We start from the raw sequence: 25,769 nt of genomic DNA on the forward strand, positions 1-25,769 counted from the left end.
TTGGCTGGCTGGCTATTAGCTATGTATTAGCTAGCTTTCTATTTGCTATCTATTATCTGTCTAGCTAGCTATTAACTATCTATTTGGCTAGCTGTCTAGCTATCAGCTATATATTAGCTAGCTTTCTATGTATTTGAGTTATTTCCGGGTTGAGTGAACGCTGGCGTGTGTGGCTGTCGCTGGTCACCCATAGAAAAACTTATCCTGTGACTGTAAAGTGACCTTGAGAGTTATGAAAGGCGCTTAGAAATGAAATGTATTATTATGAATTTTCCCTCTTTCATCTCTCACAGTCACCATCGATGGAGTAGAGTGGAACGACGTCAAGTTTTTCCAACTTGCCGCACAGTGGCCAACTCATGTTAAGCACTTTCCAGTGGGAATCTTTGGTTACACCAAACCCGTGTGACCTCAGAAGCCGTCCGCTTGGAAACGCCAGACTCTTCTGCGCTGCACTTGTCTCACCCGGAGACACCACCGAATTTGAGGGAAAAGCCGACGGCAGTAATAGTTTTCCTGTGGAAATCTTACTGACTTCAAATCCAAGTGTTTTATGTTCAATACATACCTTCATGTTGTCCTTCCGGTGTTGTTGATGTTGCTTTCCTTTCTTTCTTTTAATTTTTTTATTTTTACACACTACAAAAAGAACAAGTACAATTTTGTAAGAGTTGAGCTCCCGCCTTGGAGGTCCTTTAACTCGTTTAACAATTTGCCACTTTTCAACAATGGCAGCTATGTTTGCACTTTGGTTTTCGTTAACATGTTATTATTTCTGTGAAATCCTACATGTATTGTTACTGTATAGAAAATGGAGATGTGCGATGGTGATGTGTAGTGGCATGTGTGAGATTTTTAAGGCTGTGTTAGTCATAGGAATATTGCTGTGAATCTTCACCGAAACATTCTTTTGCTTTTCTTCTTCATTCTTTTGCTTTCTTAAAATTTTTACAGAAAATAACCCACAGGGATTAGATTCAGTGTATTTCAAAGCAACAAATTTTAGTATTCTGAAGGTGGCTATAATTAACTAATGCACATGTTTTTATATCACTCAAAAATTCAAGTAATCCCAGTCCTTAAGACTTGACACAATCACGTGTATACAGGGTATCATGAGACAAAAACAACCACATCCCCAACAGCTGAATGCCAAATTTCCTTTTTTTTAAACCCCTGATGTGTTTTGTAGTGTAATTTACCCGGTGATGTTTTTCTGCCTTTTTTGAGTGAACAGCATTTGCACTGATAATGATGTTTTGGTGTCTAATAGACAGACCCCAAATAATTTAGCAGCCGGTGGCTAATCCAAATGTGCATTGATGTGCCAAAACGATATTCATTATTTTTTTTCTCTTCTGTCCCCAGTGCTTTCGGCCTGCTTGAAGTGAAACGCCTACGTGACGCATATGTGGTAAAAAAATCATTATTGGCATTACTTAATTGTTGGAAGTAACCAAGTGTTATATGTCAGTCAAAAGATATATACGTACGTAACCACGTTTTATATACAGCGTCACTGTGGCTGTCGTTAGACAAATATAAAAACATTCTAATTGGTTGGTTGCGCACTCTGATGTTGGCTGGTTGACAAAAGTCTCCTTAACACTTGGTGTGATTGGAAACCTGCTTTAATATTACCACTGAGTCTAATGTAATTACAATGAAACGTCAATGGAGTCTTGTCAGATGTCCAAATCACTGCCTGTGTGTGTATGTGAGTGTGAATAGGCGTGCTCTACGTTCAATGGTACTCCGACAGATTGTTACGTGAACCTTCACAAAGGGAATCCTACAGCCAAAACGGCTTTCTGTGTCAATGCTTTTTTCTAGAGTTTTTTTTTTAAGTATTGTAAATAAATACATGTACACCATGTATTATTATGATTTGCAAATCGCCCATTCCAACTAAATTGAAAGCACAAATGCTTATCTTCCTTTCTTAACAAAAAAAGCCAACTTCAGTATGTTTCCACATCTCGTTCCGTTCAATGCAATACTATAACTTTAATTTCTCCAACGTTTCCCTGTGTTTGTAATGCACTTTTTTATGTAGTTTGAGACACAACAATCCACAAATTAGGACGGCTTGGTACTTAGTTGTATCTACCACCACCCTGAACCCAACGCCACCACCAAAATGACCCTTAGGTAATACAGTGTATCATAGAACTTGGGCTGTTAAGCAGGGCTGAGTTTTGTGAGCACAACTATCAAGTGATTTCAAACAGTCAATGGACTTAAAGGACAACCGACGTCTCCGGACAAGTTGTGTCCATAATTTGTAAAATGGCTTCAAATGACCTCCACTGAGCGTATTTTACAAAGATTCCACCGCATATAGCTATATTTTACGTTTTAAGACTCAGGCTGAATATTCCGGAAGTCTTGTTTTTGAGTTGGTGACGAGTCCTCACCCTACGTCACTGAAGGAACGCCCCTGACCGAAAAAAAAGGACACATTGTAGCAGTCCTTCCATCACATCGATGCATTTTGCTGTACTTGTTTGGTCCGACAACTTCGTGTTGCACCGAAAATAGGCAGAAGAGGGTGACAAAGTGCCATGTAAGGAATTCATCAGCCTGTGGAAACGGGCTGATTAATTCCTTACACGGAGTTTTGTCGCCATTTTCTGCCTCTTTTTAGTGCTACATTTCCCCCCCTATTGCATCAAAATGGCATCTTTAATTGATTGCAAACATGTATGCTTTCCTCTTCAGAACTATTTGAATCATATTCATAACTGAATGAGTAACAAGAAAGCATATTCTCAGAATCTGAAGCCATTGTTTTGATTCTCCAGCAAGGCAAGACGTCTTGGGGTGACGCCACAAACAAGGGGGCCGAACCTTCTGAAACTGGCCACTTCCGGGTTCATTTTTTTTTGCAGATTTTTGACACTTTAAGTCATTTTTATTAGTGTTTTGCATTTGACTAAAAATATACTGCGTGTTTTGGGTATTTTAGATGCTATAAAACGTTTTTCTGATGTCAGTTTGGAAACAAAAAGGTGATGTCGGTTGTCCTTTAAGTGTCAAGTGTGTTCTGATGTATTAGACCTAAAGTCCAGCTTTGCTCTAAATCTTGCCGTAGCATGGGGGTGTTTTAAAAGGCGGGACCATTGAGAGGCTGTGCTCTTTTGCCACTGTAAATCTAATAGTGATGCAACAGGGAAGAAAACAGCGGTGCCATCTCATTGGTCCCGTCACTTCAGATGCCACCCTGTGTCTTTGCACAAACCCTATTTTAAACGACGTGACAGTATTTTTAAATTTACCACTAAAAAAAATATGGGTTACTCTGCATGTTTTACTATAGTTGTATATATGTTTTGGATTTTTATATATATTTTTTTTCTTTCAATGCTCTCACAAGCAGTTGTGTTTAATAAAATTTTTAATCTTCTGTACAAGCAAAGCCTTTTTTTCTTCCATGCATGTGTTCATATTGAGCGAGCTGCGATGGAGGGCAGGTTGACATAACTCTTCATAGGCGGCAGCGGTTTAATCTTGCGTCCGGCCCAGCCTCCTTTCCTCTGCCAGAGGCCACTCGATGGGCGGATGCCAAGCCAACGGTTGCGACCGGCTTTACCGATGATCCTTTTGTTGTGGTCCACATTGGAAACGCGTCCCACTGTGACCATGCAAGTCTCCAGTACCTGTGTGGATGTGTTTGTTGTCACAATGACATTGCTACTTGTCAAATTTGTAAACTCACCTGAACCTGCTGCTTTGACGGAAGTTGAACAATGGCTGTACCATTGATTTTACGCAGGAGAAGGCCACTTGTCCCTGATAAAGAATTACATGTGTGAAAAAGTCTGGTTGGGAGACTACTTAAAAGATATGAAACAACTTTTTTTTCACTGAATTGATAGTGACGGATACCCATGTTTATTATCATTGCAAACATTTACCTGCTGCGCGGATATACTCTGATCCTTTCCCCGGTTGTATCTCCAGATTATTAACTAGTGTGCCCACAGGAAGCGCTCCCAGTGGGTAGGCGTCACCCTCATTTGCCGACACTGTAAAACATCAGTCCTTATGTAAAAACTGAACTTTGGTCAATTAACCAGTTTAGTGCCTAAACCCCCATACCTGCCATGCGTCCAATGATGGGTGATGTTTTAATCATATCTCCAGCCTGCATGTTCTCTGTTGCGATGATCCATCTTTTACGGTTTCCCCCAGCCACCAGGGCGATGTCAGCTGACCTGGAAAGACCACAAGAGACAAGATGAAGACAGCCATCAACATTTATTTGACATGCTGAAAAGCAAAAATAGATCACCTGCACGGGTCATATCGTACTTGGACTACCTTCTCATCAAAGGGCTTCCCTTCTCCGTGTTTCTCATAGCGCAGGCGTTGGAAGTCAATCCAGCGATACCTTTGTTTGTGGCCTCCGCCAATGCCATGTACTCGGATTCTACCTAAGGAGCACCAATACAGGTATCATTACAATTATTGTAAACACTGGAAAAGACAAACATCCCTAGCCAATTCCTTTTTTCTTTATAACCTGACATCCATGTTTTGGGGATGAGGGAGGAGACAGAAATCCATGGCTAAAAGATAGGCAACTCAAAATGTTATTTATGCTCGCACACACACACACTTTTAACCTGTATGATCTCTTCCTCCTGTCTTTTTCATCCCAATCGGTCGAATTGTATACTTCTCCCTTTGCTTCCACCTCGTACTGTTCTGCTCCAGAGAGGTTGTGGTGAGGAAGCCCCGGCATGACGCTGCGCCGGATACAGGCGATAACCAAGGTAGACATGCCCCGATTCCCAGTTTGGCCTGTCAACCCAGGAGAGGGGAAAATACATATTAACTTCTTGTAATGTGTAATGTGTGCATTGTGATATAAAATGTTTACCTGAGAGCGCAGCAAGGCAGGCTGAGAGATGGTGAGGTAAGACAGGGCTCGACTCAAACAAGAAACCGCCATTACAAGAACTGGGTGTGATTTAGAAATGCACAGTTAGATGTTTACTCCCTCTGAAATTTCTGTATTACCTCAAAGAGTATTTTAACACATTTTCTGCTGGTAAGTATCTCCAACACCGTAGCTTCACACATATATCAGGGAAATATAAATTAAAAAAAAAATTGCCACGCTTAACCTTCGTGTTTGATTTACCATTGTGCGTGGCTCCTTATCAAGGTTGAAGAGATGAATACATTTAAACGGGGTCGTATGCAATTAATATGTAAGTAAAAAGTTACTATTTTGTGAACAACATCGCTCGTCAACAGAAATCATACCTCTGTGCGATTCAGTTCATGAGTTTTCTTCCTGGCGTCCTACGTAGCTGGCGTGTCGCGTGATGATGACGTATTTCTCGAACAGCTCATTCGTCATGTGTTGATCGGATTTTTTGTCTTTGTTGGCATTATATATTCACAAAGAATTATCCATAACCCGAGGTACTGCGAGTACTTGTTTCATCGAAGTACAGTAGTAACATATTTATACTCCTTCGACAATGCGTGTGATCGGGTGTTTGTTTTCCTTTCACACGACAAAATGACGTTTAAATTCAGAATGTGTCTACATGTGTACGCACACGGAGAGATAGGGTGAAAAGATAAAAAAGAGAATAAGAAAAGGGGAAAAAAGAACTAGAGAAAGAAAATAGCTGATTCAATTAATCTGTCTCCTAGGGGGGGGGGGGGGCTTTTAGTTTTTTATTACCAAAATTTTAGTAATATGAATGATAGCAACATGAATACAAAACGATTAACTGTGACCACCAGGTGGCAATTTTGTTGGCTGTTTTTTAATTCATGGTGAATTCAGTATCGTATTTCAATTAACATAACTCTTCTGAGACACACTTTTCGTTTTATTCATACAGATAAAAGCAACATGCAGTTAAAACGCCCTATTCATCCACGAACAAGAACAAAAACAAAACATTACGTCAATAAGATACTTCGCCGCAAAGGCTGATGGGAAATCTGTGCGGTTTTGAAGACATTTTGGTTTTAAAGGGGCTGGACTAGCCGAAGAATCTGGCAGTCGGTAAGGGAATTCTGCGTTTTATCTCTAATGAAATTAATGAAAGCACCGTATAAGTATCCGTATGGGTTCCATTTTTACAACTGTACTCGTATGCAACCGCCTTGGAAATGTAAACGCACCGAGCCCGCAACAAACAGGGAGTGGTGATGCTAACAGGCTCGACGAGCTAAACAGCCACTGACGACAGAGCTGCGGAACCGCAATTTAAAGCTTTACTCTTAACATTAGTGAAAACATCTCCTCGAATCTGTCCTAATACGTATTTGGGAACGTTGTCCTTCAAAATTATAAATTACATCATGGTGGAGTACAACGCGACAAGAACATAATGAGCGGATTCATGATATTTTGTTTCTGCCTGATGTAGCGTTCAGTGGAACGTAATAGCTGTAACATAATTTCAGGTAAATGAATGAATAATTGAGCGATTACATGTGCTGCAATCGTATCTGAAAATTTAGAAAATCCTAGCTTCTTTGGCTTGAAAATATGTGTCATTGTCATTTGTTTAAATGGTATCACCAAATATTCTGGGATTTAAAGATGGATGACACTGATTTGCTCTGGCGACCCCTTGAAGGGAAAAGCCGAAAGGAAAAGATCTCGCTATCTATCTATCTACACACATACACACGTGTGTCTATATGTGTGTGCATGTATGTATATATGTGTCTCTATGTTGGTGTACTGCCTATTTATATAAATGTATGTATGTGTCTGTGGCACATCCTCGCTTTCTCTCATGTCTGCTTGTCACACCCTCCACCATGTGTCTTTGTCTACTAGTCATGCAGATGTGGATACTTGCCAGAAACTGGTGAAAGATGGCATCCGGTCAGGTAGAACAACGTAATAGGATCTGGAGATGTAATGCTGACTCGATCACAGTGAAGGCATCATGATTTTAGTTTCTATCACAAGCTGCATTTTGCTGATGCCCTGGTTTCAAAATGAGCAATGCATCACAATTCTCATACAGACAAATCCATATTGTATAGTTTACAAAGGGTAAAAGTGCTTCTTTTGTTTACTGGATCTTATGAGTGTGATGGCTCAGACTGGAGGTGTTATAATACTGGCAATATGTTGTGACCTTTGATCATTCATTGACTAACTTGAGAGAGTCATCTTGTGTGTAAAAACAGCCCTCTGACCTACATGATAAAGTGTAACAATTATAGACTTCACTGATCGGTTGTTTTTATTATTAATGAACAAACAGCATTGTCTTAAACGACATGGTTCTATGATCTATGGAAGCTTTTTTTAGGTTGCTGCCGAACAAATACCACATAGATAATATTGAGCAATTGTTTCTTGAAATGTTACCGTTATTCAACATTCATGTGTTTATTGCAGCATTAGACAAAGCTTTGTAAACGAAACATATTATCTAATTAATCTGGTACCATTAATTTTATTGCTTGCTTGTTAAACAACGGATTGGATAAGAGTCTTTAAAAAAATTACACATGAAATTGTGGAGGTGGAGTTATAGTTTGATTTTTTTCCCCTCTAAATAATCCCAGACCTGCTAGTTAGGGAGGCCATCCTTTATTGTCTTCAAACTGTTCATGGAGCCTCTCCCGCTCTCTCTTCATTACTGTTATTCCCCTGTGTGCAGAGGAGCACATCCCCACGGCTCCCTTCTTCCATTCGATCTTTCTCCTCTGCGCTGTTGTGCTTCTCGTATTAGGCGGGGCTATCTTTGTATGTATGCCCTTCGCTGATGCCGGTTGTTGCGATGACGCAGCAGGAAGGTCACACTCATCCTACAGACACCAGGATCCTTTTTTCCCCCTATACCGCCTTTCTCTCTTTCCCTCTAATTCTCTCTCCCACACACGATGTCGCCTACATTTGTATGAACCCATTTCACAGGCACGGTATCTTTTGTTGTTTCTCAAAAGATGAGTGCTGTGTGTTCTTCGCATGCCACACTGTTGCTGGAAGACGAGTCTTTATTATTTTCCATGCCAGACTCATAAGGTTCTAATCTGCAACATCAACAGGTTAGTGTCCTAGTTGCAAGTTGTTGCACGATAGTCATCAGCGGCTCAACAACTGGTTCCTTTATGTACTTTTTAACTTGCTTTGACCGCAGTTGCCTTGGAGGCTTGTCTTTAGAGAACCCGGCAAGAACCAACATTATCAATTGTTCTGTTGCTTTCCATCAGTGTTTTTTTTTCCATGTCAACACATTAGAGATTCTAACGTCATTACAAAGCCATCTGCTAGTGAAATGATCTCCAACATCTGTTCATATGCCGCATATGGACATGTTATATTATGTGTTGTGAAGCTATAAAATTTGAAACTATCTGAATCTTTATATTTAGCAGTGAGTGGTGATTAGAAAATGTTTTAGCACCATAATGCAGTTCACTTAAAAAGAAGCAACTTCTTTCCATTGCAAACTGGCAATTTAGTTAGGATTAAAGAGAAACGTGAACTTTTTGCCACCCTGCGGTGTCATCTTGGCAGTTGGTAAAAACATTGTAACAACATGGATATGCTCTTTTAGTTTGGTTCCATGTATTTATTGGACTTTATCCCTGACAATAGGATTTCCCAACGCCGCTATCCTTTAATCACACATAATACAACATTTAGTTGCTTATTTTATTGAGTTCTTGTGGACTGTCACTGTGGTTTTTGTTTAACGGTCAAGTTCTCATTTGACTTTTGAGGCATGTACTCCACGGAAAATATTGGTTGAGCTCCAAATTGTTGCACGTTCACTTTGGAGGTTCTCCTGGCATTGAGGTATCACAAAACCAAACAAACTAATCTACCCTGGAAATTATTCAAGAAATACAGTGATCTTTCCAGCCATAGAGAAGGCATAATGAATTCTTCAGGAGATTAGTCTAAGCAGGTCAATGAACCTGAGAATAAAGAGAAAAAAAATCTATTATTTCATGCCAACGTTTTCCACTTTCCAAGTAACGGGACATTGGATGACTACCACCACCACACTGTCCCCTCCCATGTCTTCTCATTGTATTGATTGCTATGCTTTTATTCAAACAACAAAAATGGGAGAGCAATTAGATCCTGAACTGGCCCACTAAGTTAGGGCTAGAGTATAATCCCCCAAAGCAGTTTCATCTCTCCTTTTTATCTTCAAGGATGCTGAAAGACCTTGTGTACATTTGCTCACAGTTGCCTGGATCTCAGCTGGAAAGGCGTGGCTGCTTTTTGCATTTAGCCTTCGATTGATGTGTCTCAATGAGTCGTCAGACTGAAAAAGTAGCTTGTTCCATTGGCTCACCGAATGGCTCTCTGTTCTCTAAAACGCCCTAGAATGCTGTCATCTCAGCCAGGACGAGGCTTGGCTTCATTCATTTTCTACCGCTTATCTGGGATTTGGTCGCTGGGGTAGCTAGCAGCTTTAACCGGGAAGCCCATACTTCCCTCTCATGAGTACGTTCTTCGAGCTCTTCCGGGGGAATCTCGAGGCATTAATGATCGAGTTATCGCCATGGATCGCCAGCAAGCACCATGGGAGGGCTACCCAAGAAGAAATGCCAATTTCTCTTCCCACCAATGCTACTCTGAACTCCACGGTGGTATACTACAGCTTAATTGACTGAAAAAAAAACAGGGTTTCACACAGCTATGGTTGTCCAGGATAAGTGCTGTAACGTTGATTTATTACAGCATACTATTTTAGCTGTGTTGTTTTGGTGAGGTGACAAGGGTCACCAAAAATGCACTTGTAGAGGCCACTTTTGTCTCTAAAATCTGGTAGTCAAATACATACTCAATGTTTCCCAAGCAATAAAGCATTCCCCTATCTGGGCTGTCAGTGTGATTGCTTCACCGCATGAGCAAGTTGCCTTCATGTTGGCCAGGTCTTCACACTGCCAAGCAATAATAGTTCAGACTCGCTTCTCTCGCTCCTTTTGACTTATTACTTATGTAATATCCTCTTTCACTTTCTATATTTTTTACAGGTTTTCCTGAGCACTTTTCATGATGTCCACCATGGTGTATGCCCGGGAAGAGAAACTGGAAAAGCTCTCTCAAGAGGAGATCATTTCCAACACCAAACTGGTAATCCAGGGTTTGGAAGCCCTCAAGAATGAGCACAATTCCATTCTCCACAGTCTCTTGGAGACCATAAAGTGCCTGAAAAAGGACGAAGAGGCCAACCTAGTGCATGAGAAGTCCAATCTGCTGCGCAAGTCAGTGGAGATGATTGAGCTGGGTCTTGGTGAAGCACAGGTAATTGGTGAATAATTGTCAGTAAAATGGATTGGATGTGTGTTGAACCAGCTCATTGCGCTCTTTGTATTTTGGGTATTTCTGCTTCTTCAACCGAAAAGAGAAATTTTATTCACACTGTTCTTATTGTTGCACTTATTGTCGAGTTAAATTCAGTGCCAACCATCCTTGATCTTATTTTCACCGAGGTGATGATGGCTCTGTCTAACCACCTCAATGCGGTGGAGTCTGAGAAACAGAAGCTACGTGCGCAGGTGAGGCGGCTTTGCCAGGAGAATCAGTGGCTGCGGGATGAGCTAGCCAACACCCAGCAGAAGCTGCAAAAGAGCGAGCAGAGTGTCGCTCAACTCGAGGAAGAGAAAAAACATCTGGAGTTTATGAACCAGCTTAAGAAATATGATGAGGATGTTTCCCCCTCTGTAAGTACCGATCAGGTCTTGCAGTATTAAGTTTACATCTTTTCAGACATCTTTTCAGGGGTGTCCAGATACAATTTTTCACTGGTGATCCGATACCATTATTGTAGCCTCGAGTACTGACACCAGTGATCTGGTATGATATATGCAGAAATGTTACATGCTTTTTGGGGAAAAAATTGTATAAAACAGAACAATAGACTTGATCAATGATAATATTCAAACAAAGAACATTAGGTATGAGAGAATGTGGCCCATTTATTCCATATAGTTGAGTTACATAAATTCAACCTCAAATACAAGAATATACTGCATTTGAATAAAATAGAATAAAAAACATTGAAAGGCCAGAGGAAAAAAACAAATGAAGTATGTGAAATGATACTCTTTAAAGTGCAAAATAACCATTCCCAAATTCAGTGCATTCAGATGCATTTTTTTACATTACACCAAAAATCACGATTTCACATTGGCCTTGGTTTTAAATTCAAAGTTCACCGATAATTATATCACTGGAATGTATAATTATTAATCCCACTGTTTAAATGTGACTTTCTATGTTTGGATATATTTTTTTTTAATATGTCTCAGCAGGAGGAAAAGGACAGAGAAACCCCTAAAGACTCTCTGGATGATCTCTTTCCCAATGATGAAGAGGAACATGGTAAGATTATCGGCACGTAGCACAGACGACATTATATTTTCAGATCATATGACTGATTTTTTTTTCCCCACTCATGTTTGTGTTGCATTTTTGCCCCACAGTGCAACATCAACACAACAGCGCAGCAGTGGCTGCAGCCCAACAGGGCGGTTATGAGATCCCAGCTCGTCTGAGAACACTACACAACCTGGTTATCCAGTATGCTTCTCAGGGCAGGTACGAGGTCGCTGTGCCTCTTTGTAAGCAAGCTTTGGAGGATCTGGAGAAAACGTCTGGACATGATCATCCCGATGTAGCTACTATGCTTAACATCTTGGCTTTGGTTTATAGGTGAGAAATGACATACATGACTTCAGATAATTTCCTAAAGCTATTAGAGTGTGGTTGTCAACTATCTTAATCTTGATCACCCAGGGATCAAAATAAATACAAAGAGGCCGCTCATCTTCTCAACGATGCTCTTTCTATCCGAGAAAAAACCCTGGGGAAAGACCACCCTGCTGTAAGAATTCCAAAGTCTCAAAGTTGACATGCTAATGTTCATTTTGTATTTGTTCAGAGTTGCTCAGACACATGACGAGGATGTAATTGCTGCACCTACACCTTTTATTTACTGTCGTATTGCCTCAGGATGTACAATCTAGATTTTTTGTATGTCTACTCGAGCTTTGGCGTCTGACTTTTTCTCTCCTTAAACTTAATGTAAATCAAGCAAAGCCAGAGAAAAAAAATATCTAAAGTAAATGAATGATCCTGGTGCATAATGACACACGTTAAGCTGGTTTAAATCATTTACCCCCAGAAAAAAATAGTAATTTGCCAAAGGGCTTATGTTCTGACCAAAATGGTATATTTCATTTGCTATAGTCTTTTTATGTGTTGTGCAGGTTGCTGCAACGTTGAACAACCTGGCTGTGCTGTATGGAAAGAGGGGAAAGTATAAGGAGGCTGAACCTCTGTGCAAGAGGGCTTTAGAGATCAGAGAGAAGGTAAGGTTGCATTCCTGGCTTTCACAACACTGTTGTTGAGAGCTGACCTCAAGGCTAAGACAGTGAACATTAACAAGAGAGTGCCTCTTTTTTAATTGTCCTTTTGCAACGTCACTGGTTGAATTGAGAAAAATGATGGCATGAAACTGAAAAAGGAATCTGATGGGACAATATTTAAGTTCTGTTCAGGTGATCAGCAAAGCTTTCACTGTGAATCAAAACATCTCAGGTTAATGATTAGCGTCAGTAACAGAAGAATAAATGCAAATAGAAGTAATAGGCCGGACTCAACTAATTTTTGAGAAAACCCTGTATGGCTTCCATCAGGTCCTGGGGAAAGACCATCCAGATGTTGCCAAACAGCTGAATAATTTGGCTCTGCTGTGTCAGAATCAAGGCAAGTATGAGGAAGTGGAATACTACTACTGTCGTGCTCTGGAGATCTACGAATGTAGACTTGGGCCCGATGATCCCAATGTGGCCAAAACCAAGAACAACCTGGTGAGTCGATGCACCACAAAGTCTGTGAACTGCAGTGAATACCTAAATGGAGATATGGTCTTGTGTTGTCCTTTATGATAGAGGAGGCTGTGAATATAAACTATTTAGTATCTTCAAATATTTTGGGAGTACACTTTATTGTAGTTCTGAGGCTTAGGTAAATGTCAAAGCTGATGTTTGTGTTTGCAATGAGACTCGTGAAGAGAAGCACTTTGGAAGATCTAGTTAGCCCCTCTGTATTGCACACGAGCCAGTAGCATTTGGTCAGCTGACCTGCTCCCTTTATTGCTACAAGACGCTGTGATTGCGAGACTGAAAATAAAAGGACTTGGCAGGATAAGATCATTTCTTCTCTATTGCAGAGGTTTATTTTATTTTGTGAGTCATGTGATGCAACTCTAAACGTAATTTTTGCTCGCTCTCTTCTCTAGGCGTCATGCTTTCTCAAACAGGGAAAGTACAAGGAGGCTGAGATTCTGTACAAAGAAATTCTGACTCGCGCCCATGAGAAAGAGTTTGGATCTGTTGATGGTAAGGTCTTGTAGGTGACATGAAGACATTTTGAGAACGGAGATGAATACTGACATTAAAATACAAACAGGCATTGAGTTTACTTTGTATTACCCTTTAGAGTTGTTTGTTTTGTAGCTTTCACTATTGTTTCATGTTCTACTTACTATTTATCTCACACCAGTGAGGAGTGCTGGACAGATGGTTAAAAAGTGGACGATGTTCTAAGCAGGCTGCCTGCCTTCATCATTCAAAGGACTGAAAGACTCCTTACAAAGAGCTTTTGGAGAAATAAAGAGTTTGTTGGTCTGAAATCTGGCAATTGCATTCTCTTTTAGTTCCAACTGGACATGGTGCTTCAGCCCCTGTGAGATAAGGTGTTCTTTGATCAGAAATAAGAGACTTGTCAACTATCTTTAGCAAATTCCTCTGATAGGTTCATATTTGAAGAGTAACCCACAAGTTTTCGCAGATTTTTATTTAAAAAAAAAGTGCAACATCAGCATTATTCAGCGACAGTTGGTTTTCCACATAGTTTATCACGTTTAATTACATATATGCCTGCAAAAAGTGTCCATGTATCTACATCTCTATTATATCCTCTTTAATATTTTCAGCATTTTTTTTTTTATTTAAAAGCAGAAAATTTACTTTTGCACCCAAGATGATTACAAAAACGCAGATTGATAGCACTGATTGAAGGGCAATAGGCTGCTCTCAGCTTCTTGAATACATCATGAATAGTTGATCACGCACTTAGCAAAGCCTCAAGAGATACTGTTTGTGTGGGGGTGCGCAGTTTTTCGAACCTTTCCCGTGTTTGTTTCTGCAGCTGAAAACAAGCCTATCTGGATGCACGCAGAGGAAAGGGAGGAGATGAGCAAGGTGAGAGTTGCCATGTAATACCACATGTGATATTTAGGAGTAGTACATAAAAAAAGCAACTGCACATTTCTAAAACAACAGGAAAATGGAAAGGTCGGTTCAGATCCTGGGAAGTGATCCAGTCTCTTGGTGTAAACCTTAGACTCAGCATAAAGAGCCTTCGGGCAAGTCATATGTAAAAAAGAAAAATCCTGTTGGTCTGGTTTATACCACTCCCCTTCTCAGTTGCCTTTTTTCTTTTACTTCCAGGGCAAGCACAGGGACAACACGCCCTATGGAGAGTATGGAGGATGGTACAAAGCCTGTAAAGTCAACAGGTGAGACAATTGCTGTTTCAAAGACCTTTGAATTCTGCAGAGTTAAACGGTTAAAAGACACATTTTTACAAATTGAGAAATGTCATAATACATCTGTTTTGGTATGTATAATGTACCACCGCATTCCCAAATTGAAGACTGGAAATATCACACGTTGATTTTTTTTTGCCCTGAGCACTTTAGTTTAAAGTAAATCAAAAACAACTCCTAACAAATATATACTTCTTAAGTGACATTCAATTTACATAAGGCCTTTGTGCAGATTGGTACTTTTGATACGTGATTACATCTGGATTAATAAAAACAGATCATATACTTTTTGTTCTTCTACTTTTTCCTTTCATAACTTTGCAGCTGAAAATTGGTAATGTCTTCATTGTGAGACATACATTTTTTAAATTCTTATTATCTATATTAAATATAGTTTACACATTTGGTTTTTCATTTAAGATTGGCATTGTCAGTGTTTAATATCTGGTGCCTTTTTCATTGGCAATTCATGGAATGTGGATTTGCCCTTGAGCAAAAAAACTCCAGTGCGTTTTTCCAAGTCAGAATTAAGCATCACTCACGCCCCAGTTTTTTGGAATGCAGCATAACTTGTGCGATCTAATGTATCACCCATACATGAGCAATTATCAGATCCCAATCTTGGAACAAATTGGGGCATTTCCAATAGGGCAACACATCCTTAAATGTGTTGATCACCTGACATTATTTGAATTTGTCACATTTTTCTATCCAAATCAGAAAACCTAGAAATATCGTTTCACCAATGAGTTTTTTTGCTATGTTTTTAAGCATGGGATCTGCCTGTATCTTGCATCCACAGCCCCACCGTGAACACAACACTGAGGAACCTCGGAGCTCTATACCGTCGTCAGGGCAAGCTTGAAGCTGCTGAAACCTTGGAGGAGTGCGCTGTGAGGTCCCGCAAGCAGGTTAATCATATTTTTGAAACAATATGGAATATGCATGCACATGAAACATCTTATCACTTGCAGAATGTTATGATGTGAGTCGATCTCATTCTATTTTTTCCTCCCTCGCACAACATTGCTTTGGATCCAGAGCAACACAGTAAGTGATGGGCGGCCGCCACAGAGCTTCCCCTTTTCTCCTTGAACATTTCTATTATTTTACAGCCATAGAAAATATTTCTTCCTGACTTTTAAGTCACATGATCCACGATAGGCTCTGTGTCATCATTTTTTCAGCTTCCCTCCATGATTATGTATTATCTGGTCCACATGTGATTTAATTTCTTTTGAAATATACATTATTTTGGTGGCTGTTTCCATTACCTGGGGGCAGCTCCTTAATCCAACAATGAACACGTTTGCTTTGGGGTTTGTTGAATGGAAGAAAACACCACTTGTATGTTCTTGGTGAGGAATTTGTATTCCAACAAGGCCTCAAAAAGTTGCTTTTTCATGATGCAGACCCTTTAAATAATTCAACACAACTACGCACTTTCAATCATCAATCCATCTTCCTCACGTTTACATTTGGCTTTTGCAATTATGTTTTATTTTTCTTCTGCGTTGTCTTCCCATCAGGGCATTGACCCAATCCACCAGACGCGCATGGTCGAGATCCTGAAAGAAGCGGATGGCGACAGGCGAAGGAGCAGGGAGAGCTTGAGCAGCGTTAAGTACGAGAGTGGCTCTGAAGCTGGCGAGGAAGTGAGTATGGGCGTGGAGTGGAACGGGGTGAGTACAGATCCACCTAAATCAAATTTTACAAGCAAGTAGCCCTCATTGGAAGTACAAGACAAATTGATCCGATTAAAGTGAGCGTTGGCTTGTACATCACATTTTTGTAACTATTTTACCACTTAGAAACATTCTGGAATTGCCATCAATTACCGACAATACTATATAAGACAATCTGTTCTGATTTGGACTGGACATATGCAGGGAACATTGTTTGTACAAGCTACCTTTTGCCTTGTCCTTCCTATAAGGGGTTTCCATGAAAATGTTTTGGTTGAAAGATAAAGCTGATTGAGTGTCTTGGCATGGCGACATGTCCGATTTAACGACGTATCTGACTTATATTTTCGTGGTGCTTTTCGTTGCTTGCCGATGTCTTGTTTTAATTGTTATTTTGTTGCCATTGTTTCTGCATTAGAGTCAACATAAAAAGATGGCACAGGCTCACACTTTCGCACCTTGGCAACCTATTGTCCTGAGATTCACGTAGAAATTAAAACTTAAAAAAGCAATTACTGTACATACAGAAATTTCATGACCATTATATGAATTGAGAAATATAATTTACAGCTGCTCAGTGCACTAAAATGTGTGCATTTAATCTGCAAGTTACCTTCATCCATCTTTAAAATACCGACTGAGATTCATGTGTCAGACCTTTTGCTGAACATTATTAAATGTATCATTATTCATTTCCCAACATTCAGTGCAGTCATTTGTACTATTAAGAGATGCGTGTCCTAGTTCGAAGAAACCCTGTGCTAAATTTTACATGACTGCGAGTCGATGTGCCTTGACTGAGCCTGTGCTTCTCACACACTGCAGCCCCTTTACTTCACTGCTCCGGCCAACTTAAACATGCATGCAACCATTCCAGTCAATGGACTTAACCCCTAAACATGCACACTCATGGACTGTGTGCTCTCACGTGGGTGCCATATTAACATGATGTCTGCTTCTATGAGTGAGTTACTTTACATAAAGAGAAGATGGCATTCTGTGGTAACACTTGCGTGAATGTGAGTGTGAGTTGTTCTCCTGTATGTGCTTCTCGACACAGGTTAGAATGCAGTTGCAATGCCGCAATGTTTTATTTCACATTTGATGGTATGCGGAGGGTAGCTGAGGGCCTGATCTGTCATACAGTACGATTCACAATACAAAACCTGATGTCTTGTTTGTATTTCATTTCTCGGGACTCATTAGACACAGTTAGTTTGCCTGTTCATTTCCAAATCTTGGTTTACATGATCAGCAAAGCAAACTATCAGGCTAGCATATCTGGTGAGCAAATTCTTGACAGCGAACCTTTGTCAACGTACACTCACTGGGTGATGATGACACATTTATTAGGAGTATCACATTAAAAATTTCCTGATGTTGTGAAATACACTGTTTCATGTTTGTGCTGAGGTCCCACACTAGAAGGGTGGTCAGATGCCAGTCAAAGTTTTTGTCTTGATTTTTTTATCTCGTGTCTCGTCATGCTTTCTGCAAAATGCTTCCCGTCTCTTTGCATGTTGTCTTTTTCTTGTATCACTAACCTTCTTGGTTACTATTGCCATGACAACCAATCAGCCTGTCAATCAATATGTTTCTCTACATTGAGTGGATTGTACTCTCCCTTGATGTCTCTCTTTGAACAAGGCAGGGTTGGTATGTGCCAAGGTGCTTTTTTGTGTATTGTTGTTGAAAGTAAAGGATTGGGATTGAAAATGTGGATTCGTCTATTCAATCTTTAGTCAATGCACACTCGTGTTTGAGTGTGTCCATTTCAGTGTTGATGCTTGCGAATGGCACATCTCTGCAGCACATAAGCACTGCCAAATTCAGACCGTGCTACTCAGAAAGCAATGAAAAATAGCTGAGTCACAGTGATGGCAAACATCCACTCTGAGTCGCAGTGTCTAAAATCAGGGGACCTGGACACAAAATACTTGTTTGAATTTGTTTTTTGTTCAAATTATGTAAATGTAAGATATTACACTTGCACAAGTTTTGCAAATACCGCTACAACATATTGAGGAGGTAATTCCCCACGGATACAGTGGAACCTCTTAACTTGAACACCTCAATTCCGCTAGGTTATATAAATTACAAAACAATTTGAAGGAAATAATGGACACTGAAGTATTGTCTTTAGTCTCTTGTTCACAGTCCATAAGCATTAAATTTACAGATAATATTTTATGTTACTATTTATAACTAATGCAAATAAAAAATGGGGAGGGATTTGCCAGACCTTACTTTAAAAGTGGTAATATTACACACTTTCAAAAATGTATTGCGCTACCAATGTAAAAATGTCATGCTTTAGCATTCTTAACAGTCATAAAACAAATAAAATAAGTTAACTGCTTTACAAAACTTGCTCACAGACTTGGATGGTGGATGGTGAATAAGATGACAATACTGTTTCAGCCTCAAGATGTGATTCCCGTCACCAAAAGAAGCTGCATAAAAAAAGGACTTTTTATACGTTAATTGTGGACTCTGATTTTGATGATTGCTGTTGTCGATTTAGCCCGTTTTGCAAAGATGCAGGACAGCCCCTTTGTGCCGTTTCGATGTCACTTCTGGCGGTCACAAAAATAGGCTACACAAGTAGAATTAATCCTCTGAGCTGTTCGTTGAGGTGAAGTCCCACTAGATTAAACTTCAGGCAATATAACAAGACAATATCCAGATTTTATGGCAACTCCAGACCCCCTTTATCAAAATGGTTCAACTCCAAATTGCACAACTTCATCTGCATTCATCTTGGGAGGTTCCATTGTAAAATCCTGAGAGCGCATTTTGCTTTGTATAATAATTAACTGGGTACAACAAAACCAGGCCTACTTGTTAGATTGTCATGCGTAGAATGGAACAAGTGATGTGACGAAAGAAGGCCATCCCAGAGCTGGCCGTCTTACAACATGTGCCATTTTTGTCTCTTTCTCTTTTTCTCTCTTATCAGGCCTAAGCCATCAAGATTATTCCTCCATCCCCCTCTCCCTCCCTCAACCAGTAGCTAAAGGATATGTGTTGTCGCTCCTCTCCGGTGTGCCCCCCCTCCCCAGCAGAGAAAGCCCCTCTTCCCCCTTCCTCAGCTGTCACATCAGCCCGCTGTCCGACCGAAAGCTGCAGGGACGTTTGGTCTTCTCATCTTCGTCCCTCCTGGTTTTTCATCTCTCTTTCTGGCATTACCTTTTCCTTCTACTAACCTCCTGTTGGCAACTTTCCTCATTGAGAACAACCGTTGCGTGCGTGCGTGCGTAAACTTAGCTTCCCACCCTTGATTTTCTTTCCCTCAATTTCCTTGCATGTATGTTACACACATCAAGCGTGAGAATAAGATGATAAACTTTACATTTCAGATCGAAATACTCAATTCCGGTTCACCGCAGATAGGCATTTTTTTGCCATGTTGATTTTAGGTGATACAAATCCAATGTGGTTGTGTGTACAAACTCAATGAAGTTGTGATGACGTGCTTAACAATGTTCACAGCTTGTTATGCCAGCAATTTATCAGGAGGAAGGCGCTGTGCTAAACATTTAAAAACAACACTTTGCAAAACCTTGTTCAACCTATATTTCATTGAATACCCTATAAAGACAAAATATTTCATGTTCAAATTAAACTTTATTGTGTCTAACATTCACTTCGAATGTTATGGCTGCAACATGTTCCAAAATAACATTCAATAAACTTCGGAGACACGAGGACACTCAATGTTGAAGCTTTATAGATGGAATGAAATCTCTTGTTTTTTTATGCTTAACTCATTCACTGCCAGCTATAAAAAAATGTGTCTGCTCCACTGCCAAGGTTTTTGCCACTGTCACTCAAATTCCAGGACCCACAGAATATTGAGTTTTAGGACTACACAAACATTCAATACAGCGTTAAAAACCTTAGACTCTCTTCTTTCATCAAAAAAAGGAGTTAATTCCTAGGTTAAATAGGTCTGGAGTAACATATGGTGCAAGTGGGGGCGGCTGGATAAAAGGCAAATGCTGCCCCCTAGTGGAAAAGAAAAAAAAACATTGCCAGAAATCTCACCAGCGCTTTATCGGCATTCCCCGCAAGAACAAACAACCTGAACAAATTCGGTAATGGTACTCCACGTCATATTTTAAATTCCTGAATAAATTCGGGGATGGCAGTGAATGAGTTAATAATGTGCCACACACTTTCAATGGAAGACGGGTCTGGACTGCAGGCAGGCCAATCTAGGGCCCAAACTCTATTATTATGAAGCCACTCTCCTGTAAACTGGCCCAATGTGGTTTTTGGATAAACTTGCCAAAAATAAGCACCAGCTTCCATGAAAAAGACATTGATTGTATGGCAGCACATGTTCCATGAGGCCCATACCACCACAGATGCTGGCTTTTGAACATTGCATCCATAGTAGGGTGAATATTAGTTTTCTCTTTAGAGGACACAACATCCACAATTAACAAAAATCATATACTGTATTGACTTTGTAGGGCATTTAATTATAAATAGATTGAACGGGGTTTATATATATATGTATTTTTTTTATATTCAATACGCTGTCGCAACTTCATTAGAACTGAATTTTTACATAGAAAGTACACAAAAAACATCTCAAATTGCACCTTAACAAATTCACAACCGCCACTGACAACATGTAAGCAGAACAGTAAAATATTACAAGCAAATGCTAACGGTTCATTGTTTGGGGTTGACTCTTCCCCCACGTTTAAAGGATGATAACCTCCATGTTACCGTCGCTGTCAGCACTTCTTGCTTATTGAATGATTGACACTCCTGCTAAGTGCATGCACCCAATACACTTAGCCCTGTAGCCAACTTCAAGCTTGCAATTGATGTGACGGGGTGTATCCCATCTTTGAGCTTACGCGGCACTCACCTTGCCATAAATCAATTCAACTCATTCGTTTGGATCTAATTTTTCACATTCTATTCACGCTGAAATGGCAAATTTGTGGATTTTTCCACTTCCGAACAAAGCAAATCGAAATTCACACTTGAAACTTCTGATGTGAATACTGACTGAATTCATCTTCAATTCTTAAATAACCTGTTATCTATTCTGCATCAGACATTATTTAAAGTTGTCAAAAGTGCTCATCTAAGCAACATTATCTTTTTATATTGCTGGCATTTGGGGATTTAATGTTATGCCCTAATCTCAAAATGCCTATGTTTATGGTACGATGTCATTTTACGTTGTATCAAAATATCTGTATCTGAATCGACCAGATGAAAAAGGGAGTCTTTCTTGTCACAGCGATTTAAAAAAGCTTTATGTGATTTTTTTATAATTTACATTTTTATGCGTTTTTTGGGCTGCATAGTAAAGCAGCAGTATTTAAATAAATCAGTTGTCTGTATCCGATTCTGACAACACATTTGTCAGATCAAATCAAGCTGTTGCCATGGTAATTCATTGTGCAGTTTGCTTTTTCTGTCATCTGTGTCCTTGCTCTTTGCACTCTTTTTTTGTGTGATAACACAGATTTGCAAAAGAGAAAAAAAAGCAGCATGATTTTCTACTTTGTTTCACCAGAGACCAATAAGATGAGAGATGAGAATCAGATGTTGTGGTCTCAAGCGTTATTGCCTTTACTTATTGTTCTTATTCAAGTGGGAGCCGTGACTCGCAGTCGTGTTTGACGAGTGCATTTTCGGTGTACAGTCACAGTATAACCTTGCCACTTGGGTGAAAAGCATTTTCATTCTTTCATAAGCTCAACGCCCACAACAGTTATTCACCTTTCACAAAGTGAATGTACGATGACCTTTTTAACACCTTGGAAGTGTCATTGTTGGCTGTGTTTGTGATGCATTCATTCGCTGGCTTTTCAGGCTTCTACTTGCCTTGATTCTTCATTCCTTTTCAACGCGCATCTATACCTCTGCTTTTATTCTCAGCTATAGAATTGACCTTGTGAGTCACAACAATATCAACAATGTGTTAGTGGAATGCTTATTTATTGAACTGTCTACTCTTGACATATAGCTATAGTGCGACTTCATTTTTCCCAATATAGTGTTCACATTACATTACATCTAGTAGAACTAGTAGTAGAATTGCATCATATTTACTAATATGCGTTGTGAATATGGTTGCCGCAATACTTGTTGGCATCTCAAATAAAGTTTTTTTTCCATCTGTGAACTATGGCTTTTTTGTATGAAACTAATTTTGAGCCACCAATGTTTCACAATCAAAATACTTTTTTTGGAACGATTCCGTTTTTTTTTCTGTTCACTAGTGAGGTCACTTGTTGCAAACAATGTTCATGTGCCACAATTGTTACTGCACCATACATAGCTCAATGGGGGAAAAAGCAGGCTTTTTGATACAATCGTGAAGAGGGAAAAAATGAATAGAATAAAGTCATAAATGCCTTGTGGATAGAAGATTCTAGAATGTAAATATGCCAGATTTGACTCTGGCCTACACTTTTCTCCATTTTGTTATGGACGAGAGTATCATATTACGTTTACAGTAAAGTCTCGTTATATCGATATCGGATATATCGATAGTCCCGGTTATATCGATACTATTTCTATGCACGCACGGAGAAAATTACATGCAAACAGGGTCGGATATATCGATAGTCCCGGTTATATCGATATTTTTTCGGACTCCCTTGAATATCGATATAACGAGACTTTACTGTATTTGAGAATTTCATTTCCTGCAGTAAGATTACTACAGTGTTTGCCACCATTTTATACCTTTTTTATTCATGGTGTATTTTGTTTGTTCCTATTTTCTCAGTGGCCCAAATACTCCTTTTGGATTAAGATTATTCATATACTGTATTTGTCTATTATTGTCTATGAGTTCTCTAAGCGAATAATGACTTTGTTTAATGTAAAATTAATATTAGCAAGAAAAAAAAAAACAACCCAAATACTGAAGTGTTTACTTTTTCAATTTTAAACGACAAGATGGCTCTCAAAATAAAATACAGTGATACCTCGGTTTTCTACCATAATCCGTTTCAGAAACCTGTTCGAAAACCGATTTGTTCGAAAACCGAAACAGCACTTTCTATTAAAATCAATGTAAAAAATCTTAATCCATTCAAAGTCTAGAAAACAACTTTTTAACTATTTCATCGCATAAACCGGATAAAAACTTAATAATAGAGCAGGTCATGTGGAAAATTCTATAAAAACAAACTTATTTTCACCAATTTTTAACATTAACATAAAAATCTCTATCTTTCTGCCACGGGGCGTGTTGGCACCTATCCCAGCTGTCTTTGGGCAATCACAGGGCACACTAACTTTTCAAACAATCCTCTGCTTGCTTTAAAATCATACTATTCAGGAGATCTTAACCAAATATGTTAGCATTTTCGCAAAAATAAAACAATATTAATGTGTCGGTCACAATGAGACAATGAGGAAGATGTGACATAAGGAAGTGACGTATAAGGAAGCGCAGGGTAGTCGAGTGGTGCATTCAGATGCACTCAGTTTGGTTGAGAACCAAATTTTGGTTGGGGCATAAAAAATATGACATTTTTGGTTGAAAACTGAATGGGATGAGAACCGAGACGTTTGAAAACCGAGGTTTGACTGTACATACATCTATCTCCCCCTGTTGGTTAGGAAGCTTAAACCAGAACCACCAGAACCAATAACACGGACAAATAAATTCACGTCTCACTTGAATGGCGATAAGTTTGAATCTTTTTGCACTTGCTAAACGTGTATAATATAATCAGTTCATGTTTACATAGTCAGAAAGGAATGATCAAATATTGTTTTCAATTGTCTGCTTACTTGTTGAGTGTGATATAAGGTTGTGTTTTTCATTGCGATCAAATGGCTTGATGAGAGTGTGTGTGCAGGACGGCAGCGGAACACTACAGCGCAGTGGCTCTCTGGGCAAACTCCGAGACGTCCTGCGTCGTAGCAGCGAGCTGTTGGTTAAAAAACTGCAAGGCAACGGACCGCCTGAACCTCGTAGCACCAAGTAAGAACGGCAAAAACCAAGAAAAGAAGGGATTACCTTTTGAAGTTCATTGGCGTGACGTAACGTCTTTCGCTCTGCTTGCCAGCATGAAGCGAGCTGCTTCATTGAACTACCTGAACAAGACGGGTGATGAGTTATTCCAGGTGAGGAACCACTTTTTTTAATTGTTTTTTTGCTGGCAATTGGGTTGGACATGCATGCCAGATATTTGCTTGCAATAAAAAGTCAAAACAATGTACTTCACAAAATTTACATCTCAGTCTCAGACTCGAGGAAACAGTAATTTGAAGGTGAGCCGAGGCCTGAGCTCCAGCACCATGAATCTGTACTCTGGAAACTGAGCTGGAATTCGAAGTGGACCTTTTTGACCTGCCAATGATAGACCCAAAGATGTTTCTTCATAACACTAGCATCCTTTCACCTATCTGAATGCAAATGGATTCTTGTGAAACGGTGCCTGACTTCCTTTGTTGTAGTACAAACGTTGCCACCATTTTGATTCCGCATCATCATTGTGCACTTTTATTGGTGTTAAAAAAATATGACACCATGATCCTTTTCTTCCTTTTTTCTTTTGTTTTTTTTTTTAAACAGTGCTGATTATCCTTTTCATTCGCCATGAAAAGTAATCCTAAATTTAGTTTTAGTCATCTCAATGTAGAAATGAGCTATGTAAATCGATTTTGTGTAAATTGATTTTTGAAATTATATCTTGTAGATTTGATTATTGTTGAAACTGCACTTCTCAGTTTGCCGATTGAGAATTGGCAGTGGGCTCAAAAAGCTTTGAGGTGCAAGGTGAATGAATACCTTCGTGTCATCGTGTGACTCGCAGACCACAGAATGGAATGACATTTCGAAGTGAAATAGGCTGCTATCATTCATTGTCTTTTAGTTTTGAGAGATGTGTGTGTTCACAACATGAACAAGGAAACTCATAGAAATCGTCGGCTATGAAAAACATCTGTGTCAACACCCGCTTAAAAAAACAAATCTTAAACACGAAAAGGGTCTGTAAAGTTGGGAATTTGGTAACTGTGCCCCTTCATTGAATGATATCATGTGCCATGCTATTTTATGTTATGTAAGGGTGAACAACTCCAACTTGAAATTGTTTACACTGATGAGGATGTGACACATGTTTAGATTGCTGTAATGTGACTGTCGTAAATTTGCACAATGTTCAAATGCTCGTCTACTATATTTTAAACAAAGTGATTCAAAAGAACTGGAATGCTAGATAATTGTTTTCTCATTAGGGGACACAGGAATAGGACAGTTACACACCTTTCGTCAATTGCTTCCGACCAAGTGAAGATGTTCAAATTGTGAATTGATTCCAAATAAAAGTTCTCATTGTTTCATTCATGTTTTTTTTTCATGAACATCATGTTCTATTGTGTTGTGAACAAATGGGACCAATGCAAAAACTAATAAAATATAAACAATAACAATGCGGCTGTGTTGAACCCTGAGGGGAAAAGCCGAAAGGAAAAGAAGAACAATATTACCAGTGCTCTGCATACAGATGCA

At 39.4% G+C, this 25,769-nt stretch overlaps 3 protein-coding genes across 10 annotated transcripts in view; 2 read left to right on the top strand and 1 right to left on the bottom strand.

Moving 5' to 3' along the window:
* LOC148889537 (phosphofurin acidic cluster sorting protein 2-like) overlaps nucleotides 1–3,389 on the top strand; it is a 37,294-nt gene extending 33,905 nt beyond the window's left edge. For both annotated transcript variants that reach the window (XM_089012682.1, XM_089012681.1), the window contains one exon: nucleotides 294–3,389. In XM_089012682.1, the coding sequence (XP_088868808.1) occupies nucleotides 294–409 (116 nt within the window). In that variant the 3' untranslated portion in view covers nucleotides 410–3,389. The remainder of the gene's footprint in view (nucleotides 1–293) is intronic.
* On the bottom strand, nucleotides 3,380–5,351 carry mrpl2 (mitochondrial ribosomal protein L2). 2 transcript variants are annotated; one of them, XM_089012690.1, is made up of 8 exons: nucleotides 5,275–5,351; nucleotides 4,886–4,965; nucleotides 4,629–4,806; nucleotides 4,295–4,436; nucleotides 4,102–4,217; nucleotides 3,918–4,028; nucleotides 3,719–3,792; nucleotides 3,380–3,659 (listed from the first exon to the last, which is right to left on the bottom strand). In XM_089012690.1, the coding sequence occupies exons 2-8, from the start codon at nucleotides 4,955–4,957 to the stop codon at nucleotides 3,444–3,446; spliced, it is 909 nt and encodes a 302-aa protein (XP_088868816.1). In that variant the 5' UTR covers nucleotides 4,958–4,965; nucleotides 5,275–5,351; the 3' UTR covers nucleotides 3,380–3,443. The 2 variants fall into 2 exon arrangements, with proteins under 2 accessions (XP_088868816.1, XP_088868817.1); XM_089012691.1 differs by having other exon boundaries at nucleotides 5,150–5,290.
* klc1b (kinesin light chain 1b) lies at nucleotides 4,325–25,600 on the top strand. 6 transcript variants are annotated; one of them, XM_089012684.1, is made up of 16 exons: nucleotides 4,325–4,455; nucleotides 9,994–10,264; nucleotides 10,453–10,683; nucleotides 11,272–11,344; nucleotides 11,446–11,674; nucleotides 11,759–11,846; nucleotides 12,232–12,333; nucleotides 12,661–12,834; nucleotides 13,266–13,365; nucleotides 14,177–14,229; nucleotides 14,479–14,546; nucleotides 15,379–15,487; nucleotides 16,106–16,258; nucleotides 24,112–24,236; nucleotides 24,322–24,379; nucleotides 24,497–25,600. In XM_089012684.1, exons 2-16 carry the CDS (start codon nucleotides 10,013–10,015, stop codon nucleotides 24,575–24,577), a joined length of 1,896 nt encoding a protein of 631 aa, XP_088868810.1. In that variant the 5' UTR covers nucleotides 4,325–4,455; nucleotides 9,994–10,012; the 3' UTR covers nucleotides 24,578–25,600. The 6 variants fall into 6 exon arrangements, with proteins under 6 accessions (XP_088868810.1, XP_088868809.1, XP_088868813.1 ...); XM_089012683.1 differs by lacking the exon at nucleotides 4,325–4,455 and adding an exon at nucleotides 5,898–6,034; XM_089012687.1 differs by lacking the exon at nucleotides 4,325–4,455 and adding an exon at nucleotides 5,898–6,034 and having other exon boundaries at nucleotides 16,106–16,231.
* Nucleotides 25,601–25,769: the final 169 nt, after the last annotated feature.

Source organism: Hippocampus bargibanti, linkage group LG13 (genome assembly GCF_051943395.1).
Source record: "Hippocampus bargibanti isolate YZ-2025 linkage group LG13, ASM5194339v1, whole genome shotgun sequence".
NCBI lineage: Eukaryota > Metazoa > Chordata > Actinopteri > Syngnathiformes > Syngnathidae > Hippocampus > Hippocampus bargibanti.